We start from the raw sequence: 24,268 nt of genomic DNA, 5'->3' as shown, positions 1-24,268 counted from the left end.
CAGAGTAGAATAAGTGTAATAGTACTTATCTTTAAGATTAAGCAATATGCAGATATGTCAGAGGGGACCCCCTTAGGTAGGATTTTTTTTTGGAGGAAAAGGGAGACAGGCGAGATTGAGATGGTTTGGCCATTTGCAGAGGAGGGACACGAGCTGTATTGGGTGAAGCATAGTGAGGATGGAGCCGCCAAGCGGGAGGTGAAGAAGGCAACCAAACAGGTTTAGTGATGTAGTGAAAGAAGGCATGTAACAGAAGATGCAAAGGATGGGGTGAAAGAAGAAGATTGTACAGTTGTTTGTGGTAACGTTAATCTTTTAAGGATGGCTTCTCAGGAGGAACCTAGCTTGGGGAGATCAATAATTGTGCTCCAGAACTGTTGACTCAATTCTTTAGGTTGGTTGTCTGGACTTAAATGCAAAATGTTCCTGGCTCTTCTTCAGGTAGGACCTTAAATACAGGTAAAGGTTCCCCAGTTAGATCTGAATTATGCCAACTCATCATTCAAAAACCTTACAAGTAATTGCGTCAATTTCTGGAATCTTTCAAGCTATTTAAAGATGCCATCATTTTGCTGTTTCTAAACTGTTGAAATAAATAACTTGTAGCTGTTTTTTATAAATATAATTTTATGTGGAAATAAAGTAGACATAAATTACATGACATGCATGATATGTGCACTTGAGGAAAAACAAGTTTGAACAGTTTTAACCAAGGTGTATGCAGTCTGTAAGCTGATCTGTAAATTCTTACCAGAGAACATTTTTATCTTACTTTGACTCTGACTTTGACCTACTCCTTGTTAAATCTTTTTTATCTAAAGCCCCTTTCACACTGGTGCAAACGTAGAGCTGCGTATTGCGGCATTGTGTTTCATTTAAGTACTCCCAAAATGCACGCACACTCTGCCTTTTTCTGTGTTGGTTGCGTTCGTAGATTTGCTTGCAGCTGTGTGTGTTTGCTTTTTAATGTGTGCGTACAGTCGCGTGTAGCCCTTGCCACTATTTAAAACCAATTCAGCTCTTTACCAGTTCACTCCTGCCGGCTGTGCAGAACACATCACTGCACTTGGAAAACAGTGGACTGTATCATGAGGTTTTTACAGTTACATACTGTCACGCATGTAGCCAAAGCTGCTTTTTTCTGCTGTTGGGTATTTTCTCCTCCAAACATTTTTAAAACCTTTAACAAGACAAACAGAGTCAAGAAACACCAGTGAGACAGAAAATCAAATATTACGCGCGGAGTGCGGCCAGGCTGTACACCAAGGCTACACTAAAGTCTGGCCTGCTTTTCCGCTCTTTTTATTAAGAGACGCCCTCATCACATAAACAAGAAACTTGTCCTAAGGGTGGGGGTAATGACGCAAGACAAGTTTCTTCCCATAACATAAACGCATACGTCAAGTGCAGCTGTAAGGAAGAACACTTCAGGTCAGCACATCTCGTTCGTCTGTTGCAGGTATCAGCTGTTCTGCATCTGCCTGAAGTGTCCTGTCTTCCACACTCCTTCACACTAAACACCACATCACAATAGTCAAAACGTTCTCTTGCTCCCAGTCGTTAGAGGCTGCGAAAACAAAGTTATGTTATAACAATAAGTACATCCAGTCCTTCATTCCCAGCTCAGATTGACCCCAGAGTGCTAAAACAAAATTGAATTCTCAGGATTGCATTAAGACAGGTGCAAAACAGCACATCTCCGTTCTCATGAGAAAGAAGACAAAGCTAAAACAAGGTTGAATAACACGTACGTTCTCAGGGTGAAGTGCAAAACAGCACAACACCGTTCTCATGAGAAAGAAGACAAAGCTAAACAAGGTTGAATAACACATACATTTTCAGGGTGAAGTGCAAAACAGCACATCTCCGTTCTCATGAGAAAGAAGACAAATGTACAAACGTTTAACAGTGATAACATATATACAAAATCTTTAACATTCCCCTCCTGTTTATCGCCTGTTAAACATACAGTAGGCATCACTCAGCTTAGCACTTCTTTTTGAGATTTTCACTAAGAGGTTCATCATGGTATGTTTTCTCTATAGGCTTACACCCCAGAGGTGATGTCATCATTGTCACCATCATCGGTGTCTGGGTCATCATACTTCCATTGGTCTGGGTACAGGTCAGGAGAGCCATCGTCCTCCTTGTCGTCATCTGTCCCCAGAAGTGGATATGATGCTGGACCCCCTCCTGGTCCTGGACTTATTGCTGTGGTTATCATTCTATTTACAAGGCCTCGGAGACATGGAATACAACAACATCCACACAATGTTAGAATTGCAGCAAATACTGCTATAGACACTAATAGTGAAGAAATCAAAGACCTCCATTTTCCCATCCCTTCCAGCCACCAATCCCAGCCTTCGGTGTTTACTCCACTGTGCTCTTTCATCTTCCTGTTCAACGTTCTCAGCCCGTCAATGGCTTGAGTGAGACTGCCGTCTGCAGCTGTGTTGTTGGGAATGAATGTGCAGCATTGTTCTCCGAACATGGCACAAACACCTCCTTTCTCTGCCAACAACATATCCAGAGCAATGCGATTCTGGAAGGCCATAAGGGACGTGGCTTCTAACTGTGAATGGACAGCCTTAAATCCTTCCTCAGTCCAATTTCCTAATTTCTGTACATTGTAGTGGATGTAGTTTATTCTGTCCACGTTTTTATTAATGGAGCACCACCAACAGATGGAAGATTCGAATCCAGCTGCTATTTGATTAACCAGTTTATACTCGTCAGGCACTCCCCTGGGGACTCCTATTGCGTCAATATATGTTGGATTTCCCACTCCTTTCCAATCTCTTTTCACTCTATGTCTGGCTACGTCTTTCTGCCAATCTTCAGGAATAAGAGAGGCTGCATATGTCGTAACGTCTTCAGGGGTCATGGGTATGGCTTCAACTGGTAACAATAATGATATTAATGCACAATAACCTGACACATTTCGTGGCAGTCTGTCAAAGATTCTGTTATCCCCACACCACCACCATACGTCACTCCTCCCGACAGGTTTGAATGTGGGAGTACTATGGACCACATTCTTACACCAGGCGGTGTGGTTTAAGCTACCCAAAGTCTTACTTGTCCCTGTCAAGTGTACACATGTATGGTTAGCATGCCCAACTTTGCTTGAGAATAAAGGTTTAATCTTAGTCAATTTGGTCACTGGATAGATCTTGTCCCACTTAGAACATTTGTTGTTTGCCGCAATGTATGTTTGTGTCATAGCAGTCAGTAGACAGTCTTTGGGTAATGCTGCCGGTATTACCTGTAATATAGGTCTGGGTCCCATACACACAACACAGTCCTTCTTTGCTGCTAGTCCTGCTTGTTCTGCCATTAAAAGCCAATTGTTATTTTGTCCACTAATTCCTGTAGTTACTAGGAACCAGTCATCTGCCTTCACGTCTTTTGTGCCTTGTACAGACACCCCCTTTGCTTGTATGGGCACCCCCTTTGCTTGTATGGACACCCCCTTTGACGTACTTAAGTCGGTCAATATTGGTTGCTGTACTCTATCTGTTTCACAGAGGAAGAAATGGAAATACGGATCTTTTCCTTGTTTGTATACCCAAAGGAGGAACAACCAACAGTCTCCCTCTATATCAGGTGGGAATATGGTTCCTTTTTCTGTGGTATTCACCACTATAGACAGCTTATCATCTGTTTGATACATTTTGAGACTTTGACTCTGGTACTTAGCCCACTCGGTTTGTGCCCATCTTGGTGTCCATCTACTCCATTCATCGGCTACCAACGTTTCCCATCTCCTATCTTGTTGATCGTTGGTCATATACCATGAGAAACTATTTCCGTAATTAGTCCCTCTGTCACCATCCGGCATTCCATGGATAAGAGCACTATATGGTACAGAGATGATCACAGAAGTATTTCTAGGAATGCAGGCCTGTACACCAAATCGGTATGCATTATTCCCATCACAGCTATGTACTGTGGCATTGATTATCGGACTGGGGTCTTTGTTACTTCTTTTTGGTCTCTGCAATCTGTGGATGTGATCCTTATTATCATGTCCCGTGCTCATGGCTTTTAATAATAATACCAATTCAAAAAAGAAAAGTAGCATAACAAGGACTGTCCGTGGGGTCCAGAAACCCCCTTTCTTTTTATCTTTTTCTTTCGCCATTTCTGCACACTACAGCACACCTATGTTCAGAACAGTGGCTTCTTAATGTCTTCTGCTAGCTTTCGTGTCTAACCTGGATCTTAACACCAAGCTCACACACTATTACTAGTCTTGTCCTACTGTTCTTACTGTTTGTCTGTGTCTGCAGAAATGACTTTCTTACAGTGAGTTAAATGAATCCATGTACTTCTTTCCCCAATTTTCAAAGCTGTGGGTGTTGTGAGTAGTACTTGATAGGGCCCTTCCCATTTAGGTGAATGCCAGTGTTTTCTCTTGATGCTTCTTATCAACACCCAGTCTCCAGGTACCACTTTAGGGTCCTCCTGTGGAGAAATGGGATCATCAGTGTTTGGAACTCTCCCTCGTTGTCCTTCTAACATTTTTCTCATGTAATCCGCCAAATTGGCTTCCTCAGGTACATCCCAAATTTGTCCATAATATGGCAATCGATATTTTCTGCCAAACAATGTTTCATACGGTGTCAACCCCATGGTACTAGTTATGTTTATATACATTTTTACCAAATCTACACAATGTGTCCATGGTCTGCCTGTTTCCTCCATTGTCTTTCTAAGTCTGTTTTTTACTGTTCCATTCATCCTTTCCACTAATCCGGCGCTTTGTGGATGATAAGCACAATGATTTTTGAGATTAACCTGTAGTGCTTCTCCTACGTATTGCACTATTGCATTAACAAAATGCGCTCCGTTATCTGAATAGACTGTTTCTGGTATTCCAAATCGTGGGATGATGTCTTTGCATAATGCTTTAGCCACTGTAAGTGAATCTGCATGTTTTGTAGGGAACAATTCTACCCATTTTGAGAAGGCATCAATTATGACTAAACAAAATTCCTTCCCTTCATGTTTACTCAGCTGTATATAATCCATATGAATCACTTGAAAGGGATATTGTGGTGTTGGAAATTTACCTCTTTGGGGTCTCAAATTGCCTTGTGAGTTGTGTTTTGCACATATCATGCATGCTCTACAATGCTGTTTTGCATATGCATCGAACCCATAAAGACAAAAAATAGATTGCAATTGCGATATCATACCCCCTGATGAGACATGCGTCACGCCATGGCTCATAATAGCTGCCCATTTAAACATATTTTTTGGCAATATGGGTTTCTTTTGTGGTCATACGTACAAGTCATTTGCATACGTAGCGCCTTTAGCTATCCACATTTGTTTTTCTCTGTCTGTTGCCTGCTGTTGCATATCAGCAAGCAGTGTACGACCTATATACAAATCTGGAGTTGTTTCCTGTATAAAAAAAATAGAAGAAGCTGCTGCTGCCTCTTTTGCTACTCTGTCAGCAAAATCATTTCCTTTTGAAACACTGTCAGAGCCTTTAGTGTGAGCCGCACATTTGCATATAGCAATTTGTTGAGGCAACTTCACAGCTTGCAGTAGGGCAGTTAGGAGAGTGGCATGAGTCACTGGCTTTCCAGATGATGTCACCATTCCACGCTCCTCCCACAGTTTTGCAAACACATGCACTGTGCTGAAAGCGTACTGGCTGTCTGTATAAATTGATACGGCCGTACCTTGAAACAGATAGCAAGCTGCAGTTAAAGCAACTAATTCAGCTGCTTGTGCTGAAAATGACGATGGCAATGAAGCAGAATCTAATACTTCTGAATTTGTGACGACAGCATATCCAGATTGTGTTTGTCCATAAGCATTTTTGGTGGAAGAACCATCCACATACACGATTGTACTGTTTGGGATGGGTGTGTCCCGGAGGTCTGGGCGTGCTTTTGTACAAACTGTTGCTACATCAAGACAATTGTGCGGCTCACCATCCTCAGGTAAAGGTATCAATGTGGAGGGATTCAATGTTGTACAGCGCTCTATCGTAAGGTGTGGCTGTGATAATAGCAAGGACATGCACGAAAGATGTCTTGCTGGGGACAAAAGGCTCATGTTTGTCTGCAACAAAAGTGCAGAGACTGCATGTGGAACTTTCAATGTCAACTGATGGAATAGAACAACATTACTGCTACTTTGAACAGCCATAGAGGCCGCAACAACAGCCTGTACGCATGGTGGTAAAGCACTTGCTACTGCATCCAATTTAGATGAGTAGTAGGCAACTGGCCTCAATTTTGAGCCATACACTTGAACCAAAACACTAGTCATGAACTTATTCTTACAATCAACTGTTTGAGTAAATGGTTTACTATAATCTGGTAGTGCCAAAACTGTGGATGACACTAATGTTTGTTTTACTTTTACAAAGGCTTCCTCAGCATCTTTGTTCCATTCCAACACGGTTGACATTGAAATATCATCTTTGTACATCAAATCAGAAAGTGGACTAGTCAACTCTGCATAGCAGGGAATCCATGCCCTGCAGTAATTTGTCAATCCAAGAAATGACATCATCTGCTTTTTGGTTTGTGGTTTTGGAGCGTGCAAAATTGCTTCCTTCCTGTCAGACAGGATCGTGCGCCCTGTGGCTGATAACTCATGTCCTAAATATTTTACTTTATCCCTACACAACTGAACTTTGTTTCTACTCACTCTGTGGCCATTGTCAAATAAGAAACATAATAATGCTACTGTGTCAGTTATGCAGTTTTCTCGTGTGTCAGAGGCAATCAAAATGTCATCAACATACACTAATAGTTGGCTATCTGCCGGTGGAACGAAATTGGCTAAACATGCTGACATGACTTGAGAATAAATAGTTGGACTCTCTGCGTAACCCTGCGGTAATCTGGTGAATGTATATCGTTGTCCTTTAAAGGTAAAAGCAAACCAGAATTGACTATCTGGGTGTACTGGCACAGAGAAAAATGCATTACTTATGTCAATTACTGAGAAACTATTAGAATTTGGTCTCAGCGAATTTAACAAGGTGTGTGGATCTGGGACACATGGTGCTCTTTTAATCACAGCAGCATTTACTGCCTGCAGATCTTGAATCATTCTCCACCCCACTGAGGGCGGAGCCTTTTTCACAGGAAATATGGGTGTGTTACATGGTGAATCTGGACATGGCACTATTACTCCTGCTGTTAATAAATCCTCTATTACTGGCCTGATTCCTTCAATTGCATCAGGTTTCAATGGATACTGTCTTACACATGGTCTGTATTCTGTTTTTGGCCTTATAACTACAGGTTGTGCATTTTTAATCAGTCCTACGTCTGAAGGACCTGTTGTCCACAATCCTGACGGTACTGAAGAGAGAAGAGCATCCTCTTCAGGACTCAACTGAAACACTCAGGATTGTGAAGTGGACGCATCAATGTGTGTTCCAGCTGTCAGCACCAATGAGACATTAACTAGCACTTTATACAACTTGGTTGATGGACTGAACTCCGTTCGTGGGCCAACTCTACTCCAATCAGAGGCTGACAAAGCTGTTATGACTGTCAGTCCCAATTCTTGCCATTCTGTCAAATATGGCTTACAAAGTGACATATGTAATGGCATACCTGTGAATTTCAATTTTGATACATCTTCAGTGGCGCCTGTTACTGTTATGACGGCTATTGAGTTGCCATCATGAATCAAATCGGTCATTGTCAGTTTCACAGGTGAAACATTTTTCAATTTAGTTTCATAGTCACCATCCGGACCTGGAGGATCTTTATGCCACATTGTGACATGCAGGTCAGGTGGTGACATCTGTTGTTCAGGATTTTTTAGTAGGGCTGTCGCTTGCAAGACGACATCTTTACCCCATCCTGCAGCATCTTCTTCTGAGATGTCAAATGTATAGTAATAGTGGAATGTGGGGTCAGCGCTTTCTTCTCTTACCATGTTAACGCCTCCTGTGCGTTCAACAACTAATTTCCCTTGTTCCACAATTATGGACAAGCCCAATGCAGTCAATCCGTCTCGTCCTAGGAGGTTAACTGGACATTGTGGCATGCTTAACACTGACATAGTACACGTCAGGCCAAATGGATCTGTCAACGTTATGGGTTTGGTGATAGGGACGTCTGATGTTTGTCCATTTGCAGAGCGAACCCTAAAGAGTTCGTTGCTTAATTGATGGACAGGTATGTTGTCATTACATGTGGTTCTACATGCTCCTGTATCACAAAGGAATGTCACTGGTCGTCCATTTACCAACAAAGTCACTTCTGGTTTTGGTACCGGATTTCCCAGCAAGGCACACAGATCCATATCGCAATCAGACTGCCTATATGATGTGGAATCATGGATTATGGATTCTAGTCATTGTGGATACTGTGGCTGAGGAGGATTATTCCGTTGTGGAATTCCTCCTGCTGCTCCCTCAGTAGGTGGATTCGGACAATTTCTATACATATGTCCCTCTCTTCCACAGTTCCAACAAATCAGGGGACCACGTGGTGGCCCTCCCTGTCTGGGCTGCTGTTGTGGTTGCCATGGTCCTTGACGTTGTGGCTGTCCACCTTGTCTATTTTGCCATGGCTTTTTGGGGCGTTTGCACTGCTTCTGCTGTCTTAAGTTACCCTGCTGGTAATATATTTCGTCATCTCCATGTGCTACATACACTCCTTTGTCGCTGTTTCTTGTCTTTTTCTGCTTTAAGACTTCTTCTGCATGACAGCAGTGTGTATGTGTGTCTTCCAATGTGCCTGTAGGCAATCCAATCCAATGTTTCTGTATCCAAGCTTTTATATCCTTATTGGAATGTTGGATCAGAGCGTTTTTCAATTGTTGTTCATACACAGGTGTTTCTGGCAATATGCCACTATGGACCCTAAACACATTCTCAAATCTGCACCTAAACTCTGTCCATGGCTCTCCTTCTTTCTGAGTTGTCCTGGTAATTTCAGTATAATTTATCTTTGGTCCTAACACTCCTTTTGCACGTGTAATCATAGCTTCCACTCTTGTTTTCAAGACTAGATCATCATGTGTCAGTGGCACGCCTTGTTGATCTGCAGGATTCCAGTCTCCGCGTACCTGACTCCATTTAGGGCCACATGCTTTCATCCACACCTGTTGGACTTCAGGTCCATTAAGGTGGTAAGATGTTCTAATGTTTTCTATATCCTGCATAAATCCCTCAATATCGACATGTGGCGATGGTATCATGTCGACTGCTGCTTTGATATCATCAGCATTCCATGTCCGATAAACGAGCATGGTTGGTAGCTGCCCTGCTGTTCCTGCACGAGGATTTGGTACTTCTATCATAGGATAGGCACCTCCCTGATCACTATGTTCCACCATGGGAGGGGCTGTAGGCACTTTCGCTTGACTGCGTGTTTGTGGTTTTTCTGGTTTTTCTCTTTTTACCTTAGGTTTTACCGCCAAATCATACTGTGGTGGCGGTACATCGTCATCCTCTGGTAGAGGAGATAAAGGTCTCTTTGTCACCGACGATCCAGCCGGCGGTGATTGTTGTTCTGGCTGTTCTGGCTCTCTGTGCTGAATTATCACATCTTCTTCTGCCTTACCTACAGCTTTCTTTTTCCTTGCTTTCTCTAATCGTCGCTTCTCTGCTCCTTTCTGTCTGTTCTCTGCTTCTTCCTCCCAAAATGCCACTAAATCTGCCCCTACTTTCTGCATCTTTTTCTCATCACCTTTATGTTCCCGTTCTAACTCCTTCTTTAGCTTCTGTATACTGATCAGGTTCAGTCGTCCGTCAAAGTCATGTTTATTTATCCAGGTCTCCAATTTCTTTGTTGCTTTTGGATTTTTTGCCTCCATAACTTTCCAGTCGTCAGTTGATAAATTTTCCTTATTTTTAGACGTCTTACCCCCCATTTTTATTATCCCTTGTTATAATTTGGACTTCAGACGGGGGCACACCTAGGGTGTTCTAAATCTGAAGTTTTCACACTTTCTTTGGACGTGACAATTAATTTGCCGTCGTGTGGTTGATTCCTTTCACCTCCCCGTAGGAAGCGGAATCACTTGCCTCTGCTTCCACACGCACGGTTGTCACTAACGTTGTCCAAAGTATTACACTTTCACACAGTTATTTACACTTACACAAAACACTATTTACACATAGAAACACTCCTAATAATCGTACGCGTATTCTTATGTCAGGGGAGCTCGCCCTCCCGTGAAATTTAACTAATGTCCTGCCTTAGGGGACTCCGCCGTCCCTGCCAAATTTAACTACTTTTTTACAGTGCACGTATTTCTACCCGGGATTTCCTTTACGTATTAAAACAGAGGAGTCCGTATCCTCCTTCCGGAATTTAACTACTTGCGTCCCTCGCAACCGTAGAGGAGTCCGCCCTCCTTACAGAGTTTAACTGCTTTGCATTAACAGGCGATTCTGTATCATCGCTTACGGAGTTTAACTGTTTTATGTGATCACTTTTATCCCCTACCGGTACGCGTATTAAAACAGAGGAGTCCGCACCCTCCTTACAGAGTTTAACTGCTTTGCATTAACAGGCGATTCTGTATCATCGCTTGCGGAATTTAACTGTTTTATGTGATCTGATCACCACTCACTCAGTACTGTTTACAAAGAAATTTTACTCACTGACTCGACTTCCTGTCTGTCGTCTTCGGGAAAATCTCGTCAACCAGACGATGCCAACGGTGGTCGACAATTGCAGACACGATCAATCGATCGATCAGACCTTGGCCAAGGATTTACGTCTGGACTTGACGACCTCCGCCGGACACCTCCGGTGTTGTTGAGATCCCGGACGTAGCCCCCAGTCAATGTTGGGTATTTTCTCCTCCAAACATTTTTAAAACCTTTAACAAGACAAACAGAGTCAAGAAACACCAGTGAGACAGAAAATCAAATATTACGCGCGGAGTGCGGCCAGGCTGTACACCAAGGCTACACTAAAGTCTGGCCTGCTTTTCCGCTCTTTTTATTAAGAGACGCCCTCATCACATAAACAAGAAACTTGTCCTAAGGGTGGGGGTAATGACGCAAGACAAGTTTCTTCCCATAACATAAACGCATACGTCAAGTGCAGCTGTAAGGAAGAACACTTCAGGTCAGCACATCTCGTTCGTCTGTTGCAGGTATCAGCTGTTCTGCATCTGCCTGAAGTGTCCTGTCTTCCACACTCCTTCACACTAAACACCACATCACAATAGTCAAAACGTTCTCTTGCTCCCAGTCGTTAGAGGCTGCGAAAACAAAGTTATGTTATAACAATAAGTACATCCAGTCCTTCATTCCCAGCTCAGATTGACCCCAGAGTGCTAAAACAAAATTGAATTCTCAGGATTGCATTAAGACAGGTGCAAAACAGCACATCTCCGTTCTCATGAGAAAGAAGACAAAGCTAAAACAAGGTTGAATAACACGTACGTTCTCAGGGTGAAGTGCAAAACAGCACAACACCGTTCTCATGAGAAAGAAGACAAAGCTAAACAAGGTTGAATAACACATACATTTTCAGGGTGAAGTGCAAAACAGCACATCTCCGTTCTCATGAGAAAGAAGACAAATGTACAAACGTTTAACAGTGATAACATATATACAAAATCTTTAACATCTGCCTCTATGGAAGTGTGCTCTGTTCTCTACTGCACGGTGTGGTGCAGGTCAGGAACAGAGTAATTTAACATTATTTTATTTATTTTATTTTTATTTATTGTCTTGGTGGATCATTTTCATTATGTACAGATGCTGCTGAGTCTGGCTGTGGTAAAGGCTGCCGTGAATGAAGCGCTGTGACTCTTCAAACTTTCAAAGCTCCAGTTGCTCCGATCAGCTCTGCTGATTTGATCAGACCTGATCGATCAGGGGGTCTGATGAGCGCACTGACATGCAGCGACTGCGCTGTTAAAGAGTCACAGCTCTTATTCAGGTTTGATCAGACCTGGTCGATCAGGGCATCTGATGAGCGCACCAACATGCAGTGATTGCACTTTACAGTTACAGCGCTTATTCAGGTGTGATCAGACCAGAGAGAGAGACCTGCTGTTTGTGTTGTGTTTCTGGATTTATGAGTTGAGGTTTGATTCCCTGTTCTGAGCACGCACACGCACATACATACATATGTCCTTCAGTTAGATCAGCTGTTCTGAGCACACAGAGGGGCTGTGGGCTGTGTGATCATGTTCTCCAGCTGATTCACTCTGGATGCACGCACTCAGTTTTTTGATGTGTACAGGAGCGCCGTATTGCACTGACTTACATGCAGTAACGCTGTGCTGTGCAGACCTGCTTAAAACTGCATATTTTCTGTGTCCAGTGCTCTACGCAGAAAAAATTAAACGTTTAATTTTTCCATCCTACGTGTGTAGCCCTCAACATACTGCTGCATAGGGAGAACAAAAGTAGGCACAGAACTGCTCAACTCGGCGACAGTACGCCACAATACGCAACTCTACATTTGTGCCAGTGTGAAAGGGGCTTAAGGGATACATCTCAAATGGCGATAAGTGCTACAGTGACTGTCACAGCATACTCACAGATTACTTTATTTGATCTTGCCTTTGATCTCCTCTGTGCAGGCGCTTTGGGGCAGCAGTAGCTCCTCTTTGTCTGTGGGGGAGTCCTCAGTGGGGGAGTGGCTGCAGAGACTGGGATTGGAGAGGTATGAGCAGGGTCTGTTACACAACGGCTGGGATGACATGGAGTTCCTGAGGTACGCGCACATGCTCAGACATGCAGCTGCTCCTGTTTCATAGCTTCTGTTCAAGGCTGAAAATATAACAAGGGAGATAAAGTATAAGAATAGATTCTGTTTTGCTGTAAAACCTTACCCAGGGCTGGTATGATTTGAATCAGCTGATTTAAATCACTGTAAAAAATCAAAAAGATCATCAAAAATTATTATTATTATTATTTTAGAGGGAATTGAATTCATTAAGACACTGAGTCCAGAGACCGTTACTGACATTACCCTCTAGATTGCTAAATCTGCCCCATATGCCACAGAATGTCTGAGTCAGAGTGTTTGTGCTTCTGTTTGGTGGACAGCCGGGAGGCGTTTTGGCTTTAATGAAAACCTCTGCACTGTAGCAAATCTGCTAGTTTCAGCTGTTGCCAACAGTGGTGGCCTGGAAAGATAATTCAATACGCTAAAACCTAGGGATAGGTATTGATAAGATTTTATTGATATCGATACCATTATCGATTCCGCTTATCGATCTGATTCCTTATCTATTCCCTTATCAATACCGCCTGTGAATTTTCTGTGTACTAAAAGTAGGCTTTACAAGGTTTCTATGTCAACAACATTTTATTGAGTCTTAAAGTAAATAAATATGAAATTGATCACTGGATCCTTGATCTCTGGACTTAAAATAGAAATAAAATCTGTAGTTTTTGTCAAAAGCATTTCCTTTCAGACATTAATGGCATGAAAGTCTTTCCATACATCCAAGCTGAACTCAGGCAGCTGGAGTCTGCAGGTCTGTAGCCATACAGTCTTGAGCTGCTGCACATCAGCGCAGGACGTCTCATTTTGGGAGGAAAAAAAAACATTTTGATTGATTTGCAGTTTGTGTTACAACATTTGGAAAGAGGTGTCATTTGATTTAAACGGCAATTTGCTTTGAAGTTATAAATTCCGACCGGACTCTACTCAGTAGAGAGCGGCGCAGCGTTTGGAGCAAAGGAACGGAGGACGATTCTCATTTCTATCTCGCAACACAACAGTAGTCCCAGTTAGTCACTTTAATCCACACAAAACTGTCTCACGATTAACATGTTTTAACGGCTTTGAGAGGGGATAAGAAGTGGAGTCGCCGCTTCTGAAGAGGAGCGAAGCAAAGAACCAACGAAGCAGTGGACCAAAGCACTGCCTCATTGGTTCAAGGTTCAAAGCAGAGCCACGCTACAGAAAAGGTCAATTACAGACCCACTGCAGGGTCTGTAATCAGTGTAGAGCAGGGGTGGCCAAGTTCGGTCCTCGAGAGCCACATTCCTGACACTCTTAGTTGTCTCCCTGCTCCAACACACCTGAACCCAATAAAAGGCTCATTAAAAGTCTGCTAACGAGTCTTTCATTGGATTCTGGTGTGTTGGAGCAGGGAGACAACTAAGAGTGTCAGGAAGGTGGCTCTCGAGGACCGAACTTGGCCACCCCTGGTGTAGAGAAATGATCATTTTCCAGACAAACACCCTCAAAAACAACGGCTGCTCTGAAGGACCAATAAGGGAATTGTTAAGCAAAAAGGCTATTGATATCAGTGGACCGAATAATTTCTTAACGATACTCAAAGAAGCGGTTCTCGATAGCCATTGAACAATACATTCTGAGATATAAACTCTTACCACTTATTATAACCTATCATTTTTTAAGTTTCATTGTTTTTGTTAGGAAATGTGACAAAACAATAATGGAGTTAATGAAAGTTAACTCCATAAACAGTAATGAAAGTTGCTTATGGCTAAATAAGTACCATGTATGACTAAAATGCTTTCAAGTATTGAACAATAACATTTACCAAACTGAGAATTTCCTTACAGATAATGGGACATCTTAATTGTAGTCATTATATTTAGCATGGAATATCCTTGTACATGTTGTATGTGCACCTTTATGTTTTAACATGTCAACAAAGATTATAACTAATGATATTATTTGAATAGACTCATTTAGAAGTGAAATAAATAAAAATGAAAAAGTATTTAAATCAATAAAGATTAATTACAATTTTTTAAATAAAAAATTGTGACTTTTTATTTTAAAAAAGTTTTTGTTTTGTTTTGTTTTGCTTTTTTGCCAGCCCTGACCATTCCAACCTACAAGTGTTAAGTGTGAAATTAAGAATTACATTTATTTGAAGGATTTCTTCAGTCTCACCTGTAAAGCAGTAGCACCAAAACAGGAGACAAGAAAACTGAAACAGCTTTAAAGTAGAGCAAAGTTGAATGCTGCGTAAATTAATTTTTTCCCTAAAAATTCTACTCACAACACACCATAATGATGACATGAAAAAAAAAGTTTTTTTTTTTGTTTGTTTTTTTTGCAAAGTTATTAAAATAAAAACTAAGAAATCACATGTACATAAGTATTCACATCATTTGCTCAGTACTTTGTTGATGCACCTTTGGCAGCAATTACAGTGTCACATCTTCTTGAATATGATGCTACAAGCCTGGTGCACCTATCTTTGGGCAGTTTTGTCCATTCCTCTTTGCAGCACCTCTCAAGCTCCATGAGGTTGGATGGGGAGCATCGTTGCACAGCCATTTTCAAATCTCTCCACCATGCTTCACTGTAGGCATGGTGCCTGATTGCCTCCAAACATGATGCCTGCTATTCACACCAAAGAGTTCATTCTTTGTTTCATTAGAACAGGGAATTTTGTTTCGCATGATCTGAGAGTCCATGTGCCATGAGAGGCCATGTGCCTTTCACTAAGGAGTGGCTTCTGTCTGGCCAAGGTACCATACAGGCTTGATTGGTGGATTGCTGCAGAGATGGTTGTCATTCTGGAAGGTTCTCCTCCCTCCACAGAGGAATGCTGGAGCACTGACAGAGTGACCATCGGGTTCTTGGTTTATAAATGAAACCATGAGTGAAACTCCAGGAAAAAAGCAGGTTCAAACAAAACTAATTCCGGACAGTTTATTCTTCATTAACGGCAACTCTGTCATTTTTACAAAGTGAAAATATCGCACGTATCTTTTAAAGTAATGCGCTAATTCTGAAGGTTTGAGCATTCATTGACACACACGCCAAAAGGCATTATGGGAAATGAGTCTCCTCTCATCCCCAAATGCAGTTTTGCACTCAAATATCTCAATATTGCGTAACTGAGCAATGCGATGAATGTGTGTGATCGGTGATCCACAAATGCTGAATCACACTTCACAAACAGAATGTCATATGACAAAATGACATATTTTCAAACACACATTTGTAAAAACTAACACAAGTTACAAATTGGAAATTTGTGTTTGTGGATTGCAAAGCACTTGTGCAAATCAAGGACTATTTCTAGATCACCCTCTGTGCATTTGCAGGTATTCATGAGACAGATTTATCTCCATAAATGTCTTCTCACTTTAAAAAGGAAAGATTTGCATGTACACGTTGTCTTTAAAGCAGACACACTGTTGATTGCTGCTGCAATGCATTATGGGCGTTCAGGATTTTGGGTCTTTTTTATTATTATTGTAGTACATGTTGGTTTATCGGTGTTGCTGTATTTTTATAGTTCAAGTCGTGTAATTGGTTTGGTGAAAAGTTATGTTGTGACCATGAGTGAAAAGTGCCTTACGTTGAATGTCTTCTGCCACTGTCGGTGTTGTTGTGTGTGAAAAGTAAATGACACATCTTTACAGGAGCCAGCAGTTGCCTCACCCCCTTCTGCTGGGGGGTGGCTGAGCTCCTCACAACACCCTGATTGTTGAAAGACACATAACAGACAGGAACTAACATGTATGATTTTAGAGTTTACAAACGTGTTTTTTTTGTTTGTTTGTTTTTTAATCTCATCCAATGATTTTCTCCTTCTAGTGATATCACTGAGGAGGACCTGGAGGAGGCGGGAGTTCTTGACCCCGGCCACAAGCGGATCCTGCTGGAGAGTCTGAGGCAACAGAAATAGACTATGCCAAATGGGTCTCATCCAGGCCAGATTTCAATGAGGAAGAACTGGAATGTGTCAACTGACGCCAGACTGTGCCTTCTGAGACAATGCACTCCATTTTTACTTAAACACTTGTTGAACCAACGTCTTTTTTTCAGCTGTACTGTATGTATGTTGTAACTGTTGTAGAAGCAGCCTTATTTAATTTGCACCATTTCACACTTGCAACATAACCATTGCTTTAAACCTAGTGAGAAGACACAGGATGAGAATTTTTTAAACAATGATATAATCCATGTATCAAATGTTGCTGCATCATTTCTGATCTGCAGTTTCTGACGAATGTGACTGCGTTGCCCTCGGGGGGATGCTAAATTAAATCTCCAGAGAAAATGGTAACATTTTTGCAAGAAGGGAACCTTAGAGCAGTTCAGGCTGTTCTGTTGGCACCCTCTCAAAGTCTCAGGTTTTTCCTTTCACAGACACATTTGGGAATCTGTGGGCACAGGAACCTGCTGGTCTCCACCACGGTGATGAGCCGTTGCTGCTGATGATCTGACTGACTGATGGAAATCAGACTGAAAAGAGCTGAACCCGTATTTTACATACTCTTCAGATGATGTCTGGGTCACTGTGATTGAAATGTTTGCAATGTGTTATTTCAGTTTATTTGCATGTATTTATGTTTGTTTTTGTTTTTTAATGAAAAAGGGAATATGGAGTGAACCAGCCAAACCAGTCCATTTAGAATGCCTAAAATGCCTAGATTTTTCCTTGGTACAACATTTAAAATGTTCTCTTCATCTGATGGACAATAATCTTTTACATCAGCTGATCCTGGAGTGTGTTTTTCTCTCTTTTTTTTAACACACAGACATTTTGACTTTGTTACATGTAGATTACATAATTCTGTGTCCTCTTAACTTATGTTTTAGAAATATATATTTTCTGTCAGTTTCCTAAATCAAATTTAACAGGTTATACGTGCAGTGTACTGATGCTGTGCACAGATGATGTACCTGCTGTATTTAAGAAGGTAATAAATACTACACTATGTGAAATATGCACCATTTCACCCAGTATTATCTCATTCCGTGGCTACATAGAAGTCCAAATGCTTATGTACCATCTGTACATAGGTGCCGAGCTACGTTGCGGTGAAGGATTTGACAGTTGTGACCATTGGTGACCTTGAAAAGCAGGTCAAGGTCACTGACCTTCAAACCCATGCGAAGTACTCCTCCAAGGCATGTACCCACCAAATATGAAGTTTCTGCAAGCAGTAGGTGCCGAGCTACATTGCGGTGAAAGATTTGACAGTTGTGACCACTGGTGACCTTCAAAAGTAGGTCAAGGTCCCTGGCCTTTGAATCGATGCGAAGTACTCCTCCAAGGCATGTACCCACCAAATATGAAGTTTTTGCAAGCAGTAGGTGCCGAGCTACGTTGCGGCGAACGAATTGCGGCCGGACAGACGGACGAACGGACAACCCGGATGTTAACTTTAATGTTTCATTAAAGTTGACATCCGAGTCAAAAGGTCCACTGCTCTCAAAAAGTTGGCTACATTTAGACCAGTACTCATAAGAATTTAGCCACATTTTTTAAGATTTTGGTCGTTTTAGTGAATATTCAGCCACCAGAATGTCTACGAAAAATTATCATAAAGTCTTCACCCCGCCCTATTTTTAATGTTTTTCTTGTATTTTAAATTGTTTCATGTTCTGTCATTACATTCGTGAAGCTGTGATTTAGTCTCGTGAAATGTTTTTGGGTGATGGTCTCATCGTGAAAGTGACGGGCATGATGAGAAGATCCTCTGTATAATTACCCCTCTCAGACCAGAAATGACCATTTACAATTTTAAAGGCACCCAAACTGTCATTCAATATAAACCAGAAATGTCTGTAACGGGGGGGGGGTTGATATTTTTGTCGGTGAAACAGCACGGTGAATGAGTGGTTAGCACTGTTGCCTAAGGAGTTCCATGGGTTCACATTCGGCCTGGTCCTTTCTGTATGCAGTTAGCATGTTCTACCCATGTTTTCATGGCTTCCCTCTGGGTGCTCCAGCTTCCTCCCACTTCTGAAGATATTCAGATTTGGTGATTGGTGACTAAATCCACTGTAGGTGTGTGGGAGTGTGATTGTATCTGCGTTTCCCTGCGACAGACTGGCAGCCTGTCTGGGGTGTACAACTTCCCTTTTATTGACCATTAACCGAAGAAGCAGATTTTGAAAATAAACAGGATGTTGTTGCTGTACCCTTAATCAACCAGCAGATGGTGATATCTCATAAGACTGCTGAATCAGTCTCAGACCAAGTTCACCACCTGTCCGCTGTCTGCCATTCTGTCTCACCCAAAACATGGACTGTCCTCACTGGCAGCACAGGTTTGCTTGTTTCACATAATGCATTAAATTTAGTGTTTTATATCAATTTATTTATAGGAATGAGTTTAGTGAGAAAGTGTCTGAAGCCATGCAAGGACCCATCTTGTCACCCACAGTTACAGTGGTATATAAAGGTTTGGGCACCCCTGATGATTTCCATGATTTTACTTTCTAAATCATTGATTGTTTGGATCAGCAATTTCAGTTAAATATGTAGCAGACAAACACACTGATATTTGACAAACACACTGATATTTGAGAAGTAGAACAAAGTTTCTAGTATTGACAATAATTAACACTGGGCAGGTGTATAAATTTGGGCACCCTTGTCATTTTATTGATTTGAATACATTTAGCACTAATTATTTGAACACAAAATTGGTTTGGTAAGCTCACTGATCCTTGACCTCCTTACACGTGAATCCAATCATGAGAAAGGGTATTTAAGGTGGTCATTTGCAAATGTTTCCCCTCTTTGCATCTCTTCTAGAGTGGCAACATGGGAGCCTCTAAACAACTCTCAAATGACCTGAAAACAAAGACTGCTCAATATCATAGTTTAGGGGAAGGATACAAAAAGGTATCTGAGATTTCAGCTGTCAGTTTCCACTGTGAGGAACATAGTGAGGAAATGGAAGACTGCAGGCACAGTACTAGTTAAGGCCCAAAGTGGCAGGCCAAGAAAAAATCTCAGATAAGCTGAAGCAAAGGATGGTGAGAACAGTCATAGTCAACCCACAGACCTAGAAACTATAGGAAGCGTTTAGAGGCTGTTATTTCTGCAAAAGGAGGATGTACTAAATATTTATGTATTTTTTTCTGTTGGGGTGCACAAATTTATGCACCTGCCTAAATTTAATTTTTGCACACTTTCTGTAAATCCTATAAACTTCATTTCACTTCTTAAATATCACTGTGTTTGTCTGCTATATGGTATATTTAACTGAAATTGATGATCCAAATAACCAATGATTTATAAAGAAAAATCATGGGGTGCCCAAACTTTTACATACAACTGTATGTGTGCGTTTCACAAACCAACAAGCAGATCAGACTTTGACATAAATGTGATTTTTACCAGCAGAAAAATATAAGCCATTTTTTTTTTTTTTTTTAATTCTAGTTTTACTTACTGTTCCGAAAATGACCCGCATGTTGTGGGTATTATCTTTCTCCGTGTGGTTGCTCGATGAGTTTGGCATGACATCCAGCAGGTGGCAGACATGCCCGAGGAATTTTACACAGATCATTGTGTGCTCTTTTAATTTAGTTGGTTACATATTGTTTTTGTGTTATTGTTTACACAAAGCTGGCATGGACTTTTTTCGATACAGCAGTGCAGGGAATGTGGGCTTGAGAGTATTAACCTAATTACAGCAGAATATAATTTTTTCATTAGTTATCCACACATTTTAACAAATAACATACAAAGAAGAAAGAACCAAAACCGCACTCATAAAAACACAATTTGTTATTTTAAGTAATGTGCTATTCTGCAGACCGAAAGAAAAAAAACTGGTCTTTGCCAGTTCATGTCGATAAAACCAAGTCTTTTAATGGCAAGATGGCGCCGATGTGTCACGTGACAATGTTTTACCCAATCGCTGATCAACAAAACTACAATAAATGAAAAGTCAATTTTTTCCCCCTTATTAAGGATGTTACCGCAGTAACTGTATGTAAACGTCTGACCGCAAGGATAGTTTGTCAAATATGTGCAAATATACATTTTAAAGTAAATTTTGACGAGCTACAAAAATGTTTTTACTTCAAACGGTACAGAACAATTTACCAAATATTTAATAACCATTACAGTCACCCTTCTGTAGTGACACAAATACACATTTAGAAAATTAAAGGTAGAAGAAAACTGCACAGCTAACGACAAACATTACAGTCAGAAGAGAGGCTACTCTCCATGAGGCGGCGCTATTCTACTGAATATTGGGCTGTCGTTTCTTGGCATTTAAACCGACCGGTCCATTGTTCATTATGATGGCAGACCAAAATTAACTGAATTATGGAAATATAAATGCTGTGGTTTTAAAAGGGTTCGACATCACTGTTGCAGAAATGCAGTGCCTCCAAAAAGTATTCAGAACGGTTCACTTTTTCCACATTTTATGTTGCAGCTTTATTCCAAAATGGATGAAATAATTTTTTTTCCTCAAAATTGAACACACATTGCTCCATAATGACAAGGTGAAAATCACATGTACATACATATTTACAGCTTTTGCCATTTCCACTGATCATCCTTGAGATGTTTGTACAGGTTAACTGGAGTCCACCTGGGGTAAATTCAGTTGACTGGACATGAAATGGAAAGACACACACCTATCTACATATGAGGTCTGTCAATAAAGTAACGGTCCTTTTTATTTTTTTCAAAAACTATATGGATTTCATTCATATGTTTTTACGTCAGACATGCTTGAACCCTCGTGCACATGCTTGAGTATTTCCACGCCTGTCGGTGACGTCATTCGCCTGTGAGCACGCCTTGGGAAGGAGTGGTCCCGCCCCCTCCTCGGATTTTCATTGTCAGGTAATGGCGGAATGAAAAGGACTTTTTTTCCATCAGAATTTTTTCAGATGCTGTTAGAGACAAGCAGCTGGAAACCATTTGAAAAATTTATCTGGCTTTCAGTGAAAATTTTACGGGCTTCACAGAGAATAAGGACTGTTACTACAGCTTTAAGGACCCCTTTAAGGACGCCGCGCTCCGAGCTGCGCCGACACGGCACAAGCCACCGGACCATTTCTAAACAGATGGCTCTGTGGATACGAGACCGTCGTTTGCTCTTTCTCTGGTTATCACAAGAGCTGGACATCAGCCATTTTCCGGCAGATTTCACTTTTAACAAGAGATTTTGTCATGCAAAGCCGCGCGGAGGTTTCGCGCGTAAAGACCGATTCGCTTTGGAAGCGAGACAACGAAACACCTCTGTTTCGGCGTGTCAGAGGACAAGTTTGGACATGTCCAGCTCTCCACAATTTGTATGATACTTACTGGACTGGTAAGCATTGAAAGCCGAGATAGGCATGTCCAAACTTGTCCTCTGACACGCCGAAACGGAGGTGTTCCTTTGTCTCGCTTCCAAAGCGAATCGGTCTTTACGCGCGAAGCCTCCGCGCGGCTTTCCATGACAAAATCTCTTGTTAAAAGTGAAATCTGCCGGAAAATGGCTGATGTCCAGCTCTTGTGATAACCAGAGAAAGAGCACACGACGGTCTCGTATCCACAGAGCCATCAGCTTAGAAATGGTCCGGTGGCTTGTGCTGCGTCGTCGCAGCTCGGAGTGCGGCGCGCCGAGTGTCCTTAAAGGTGTCCTTAAAGCTGTAGTAACAGTCCTTATTCTCTGTGAAGCCTGTAAAATTTTCACAGAAAGCCAGATAAATTTTTCGAATTGTTTCCAGGTGCCAGTCTCTAACAGCTTCTGAAAAAATTCTGATGGAAAAAAAGTCCTTTTCATTCCGCCATTTCCAGACAATAAAAATCCGATGAGGGGGTGGGACCACTCCTTCCCAAGGCGTGCTCACAGGCGAATGATGTCACCGACAGGCGTGGAAAAACTCACGCATGCGCACAAGGGTTCAAGCATGTCTGACATAAAAACATATGAATGAAATCCATATAGTTTTTGAAAAAAATAAAAAGGACCGTTACTTTATTGACAGACCTCGTATAAGGTCCTGTTAGATATATTTCTGTTTAATTATGGTTTTCTTTATTTGTTTTCTGTATTTCTTTTGGTATTAAGGTAGTTATTATATGTAGGGTTATATTTTTGGTTTCATTCTTATTCTCACTTTCCTTTGTTCTTCTTTGGTATGTGCATGTAGAACTGGAGTTAACCAGTTTGCACCACTTAGGATAAACAGAGTTAGGTTACAATTATAAATCATATGTCTCCCGTTATTGCGCAGGCCTGGGGCAGGGGGATGGACCTCCCTTGAATGCCCACGGGGGCCAATAAGAGAAGGATTTTGCGAAATAAGGTCCGCCTTTGTTACGCATATGTAATCCTGTATAAAAACTGTTTGTATCCATTGTCCGGGGTTCTGTAAGAGCGGATCTTGTCTGTAAGAGAAGTTCTTGCAGACCAGGCCTGATTATTTTTGCTGTGACTTTGATTAAATTTACAAGTGCGGAATAGTTTGAGTTTGTGCTTTGTAAGGGGCAGTATTACAGAAAGAACTGGGGGAAGAATAACAGTCCCACAGTTGACAGTGCACAAACCAAGCATGAAGTCAAACGAAACGTCTATTGCTTTGAAGGTCCCATTGAGCACAGTGCCTCCATCATCTGTAAATGGATGAAGTTAGGAACCACCAGGACTCTTTTTAGAGCTGGCCGCCCATCTAAACTGAGCGATCAGAGCAGAAGAGCCTTAGTCTGGGAGGTGACCAAGAACCTGATGGTCACCCTGTCAAAGCTTCAGCATTCCTCTGTGGAAAGAGGAGAACCTTTCAGAAATTCAACCATCTCTGCAGCAATCCACCAATCAGGCCTGTATGGTAAAGTGGCCAGATGGAAGCCACTCCTTAGTAAAAGGCACATGGCAGCCCACCTGGAGTTTGCCAAAAGGCACCTGAAGGACTCTCAAACCATGAGAAACAAAATTCTCTTGTCTGATAAGACAAAGATTGAACTCTTTGTGTAAATGCCAGGCGGAAGCATGGTGGTGGCAGCATCACGTTGTGGGTATGTTCTTCAGCAGCAGGAACTGGGAGACTAGTCAGGATTGATGGAAAGATGAATGCAGCAATGTGCAGAGACATCCTGGATGGAAAACCTGCTCCAGAGCACTGTTGACCTCAGACTGGGTCAACAGTTAATCATTCAGCCGGACAATGACCCTCAGCACACAGCCAAGATATCAAAGGAGTGGCTTCAGGACAACTCTGTGGATGTCCTTGAGTGGCCCAGCCAGAGCCCAGACCTGAATCTGATTGAACATCTCTGGAGAGATCTGAAAATGGCTGTGCACCAATACTCCCCATCCAATCTGATGGAGCTTGAGAGGTTCTACAAAAAGGAATGGGCAAAACTGCCCAAAGATAGGTGCATCTATCTTGTGGCATCATATTCAAGAAAACTTGAGCCTGTAATTGCTACCAAAGGTGCATCAACAAAGTACTGAGCAAAGGGTCTGAATACTTATATACATTTCTTGTTTTTTTATTTTTAATAAAAATGTGTGCAGACTGTCAGGAGCAGGACTTGGTTTAAACTTTGGATCTGGACAAGGGAACTGAAGTGAAGGCTGAACGGACTGCAGGGATGA

The 24,268-nt window shown here is 41.7% G+C and overlaps 1 protein-coding gene across 1 annotated transcript in view; it reads left to right on the top strand.

Moving 5' to 3' along the window:
- inppl1a (inositol polyphosphate phosphatase-like 1a) overlaps positions 1-17,649 on the top strand; it is a 184,714-nt gene extending 167,065 nt beyond the window's left edge. The window contains exons 26-27 of the mRNA XM_034168192.1: positions 12,550-12,683; positions 16,512-17,649. Coding sequence (XP_034024083.1) covers positions 12,550-12,683; positions 16,512-16,602 — 225 coding nt within the window. The 3' untranslated portion in view covers positions 16,603-17,649. The remainder of the gene's footprint in view (positions 1-12,549; positions 12,684-16,511) is intronic.
- Positions 17,650-24,268: the final 6,619 nt, after the last annotated feature.

The sequence above is a fragment of the Thalassophryne amazonica genome, chromosome 4, assembly GCF_902500255.1.
Source record: "Thalassophryne amazonica chromosome 4, fThaAma1.1, whole genome shotgun sequence".
NCBI lineage: Eukaryota > Metazoa > Chordata > Actinopteri > Batrachoidiformes > Batrachoididae > Thalassophryne > Thalassophryne amazonica.
The sequence above is the reverse complement of the archived record's forward strand: the minus strand, read 5'-3'. Positions and strand labels throughout refer to the sequence as shown.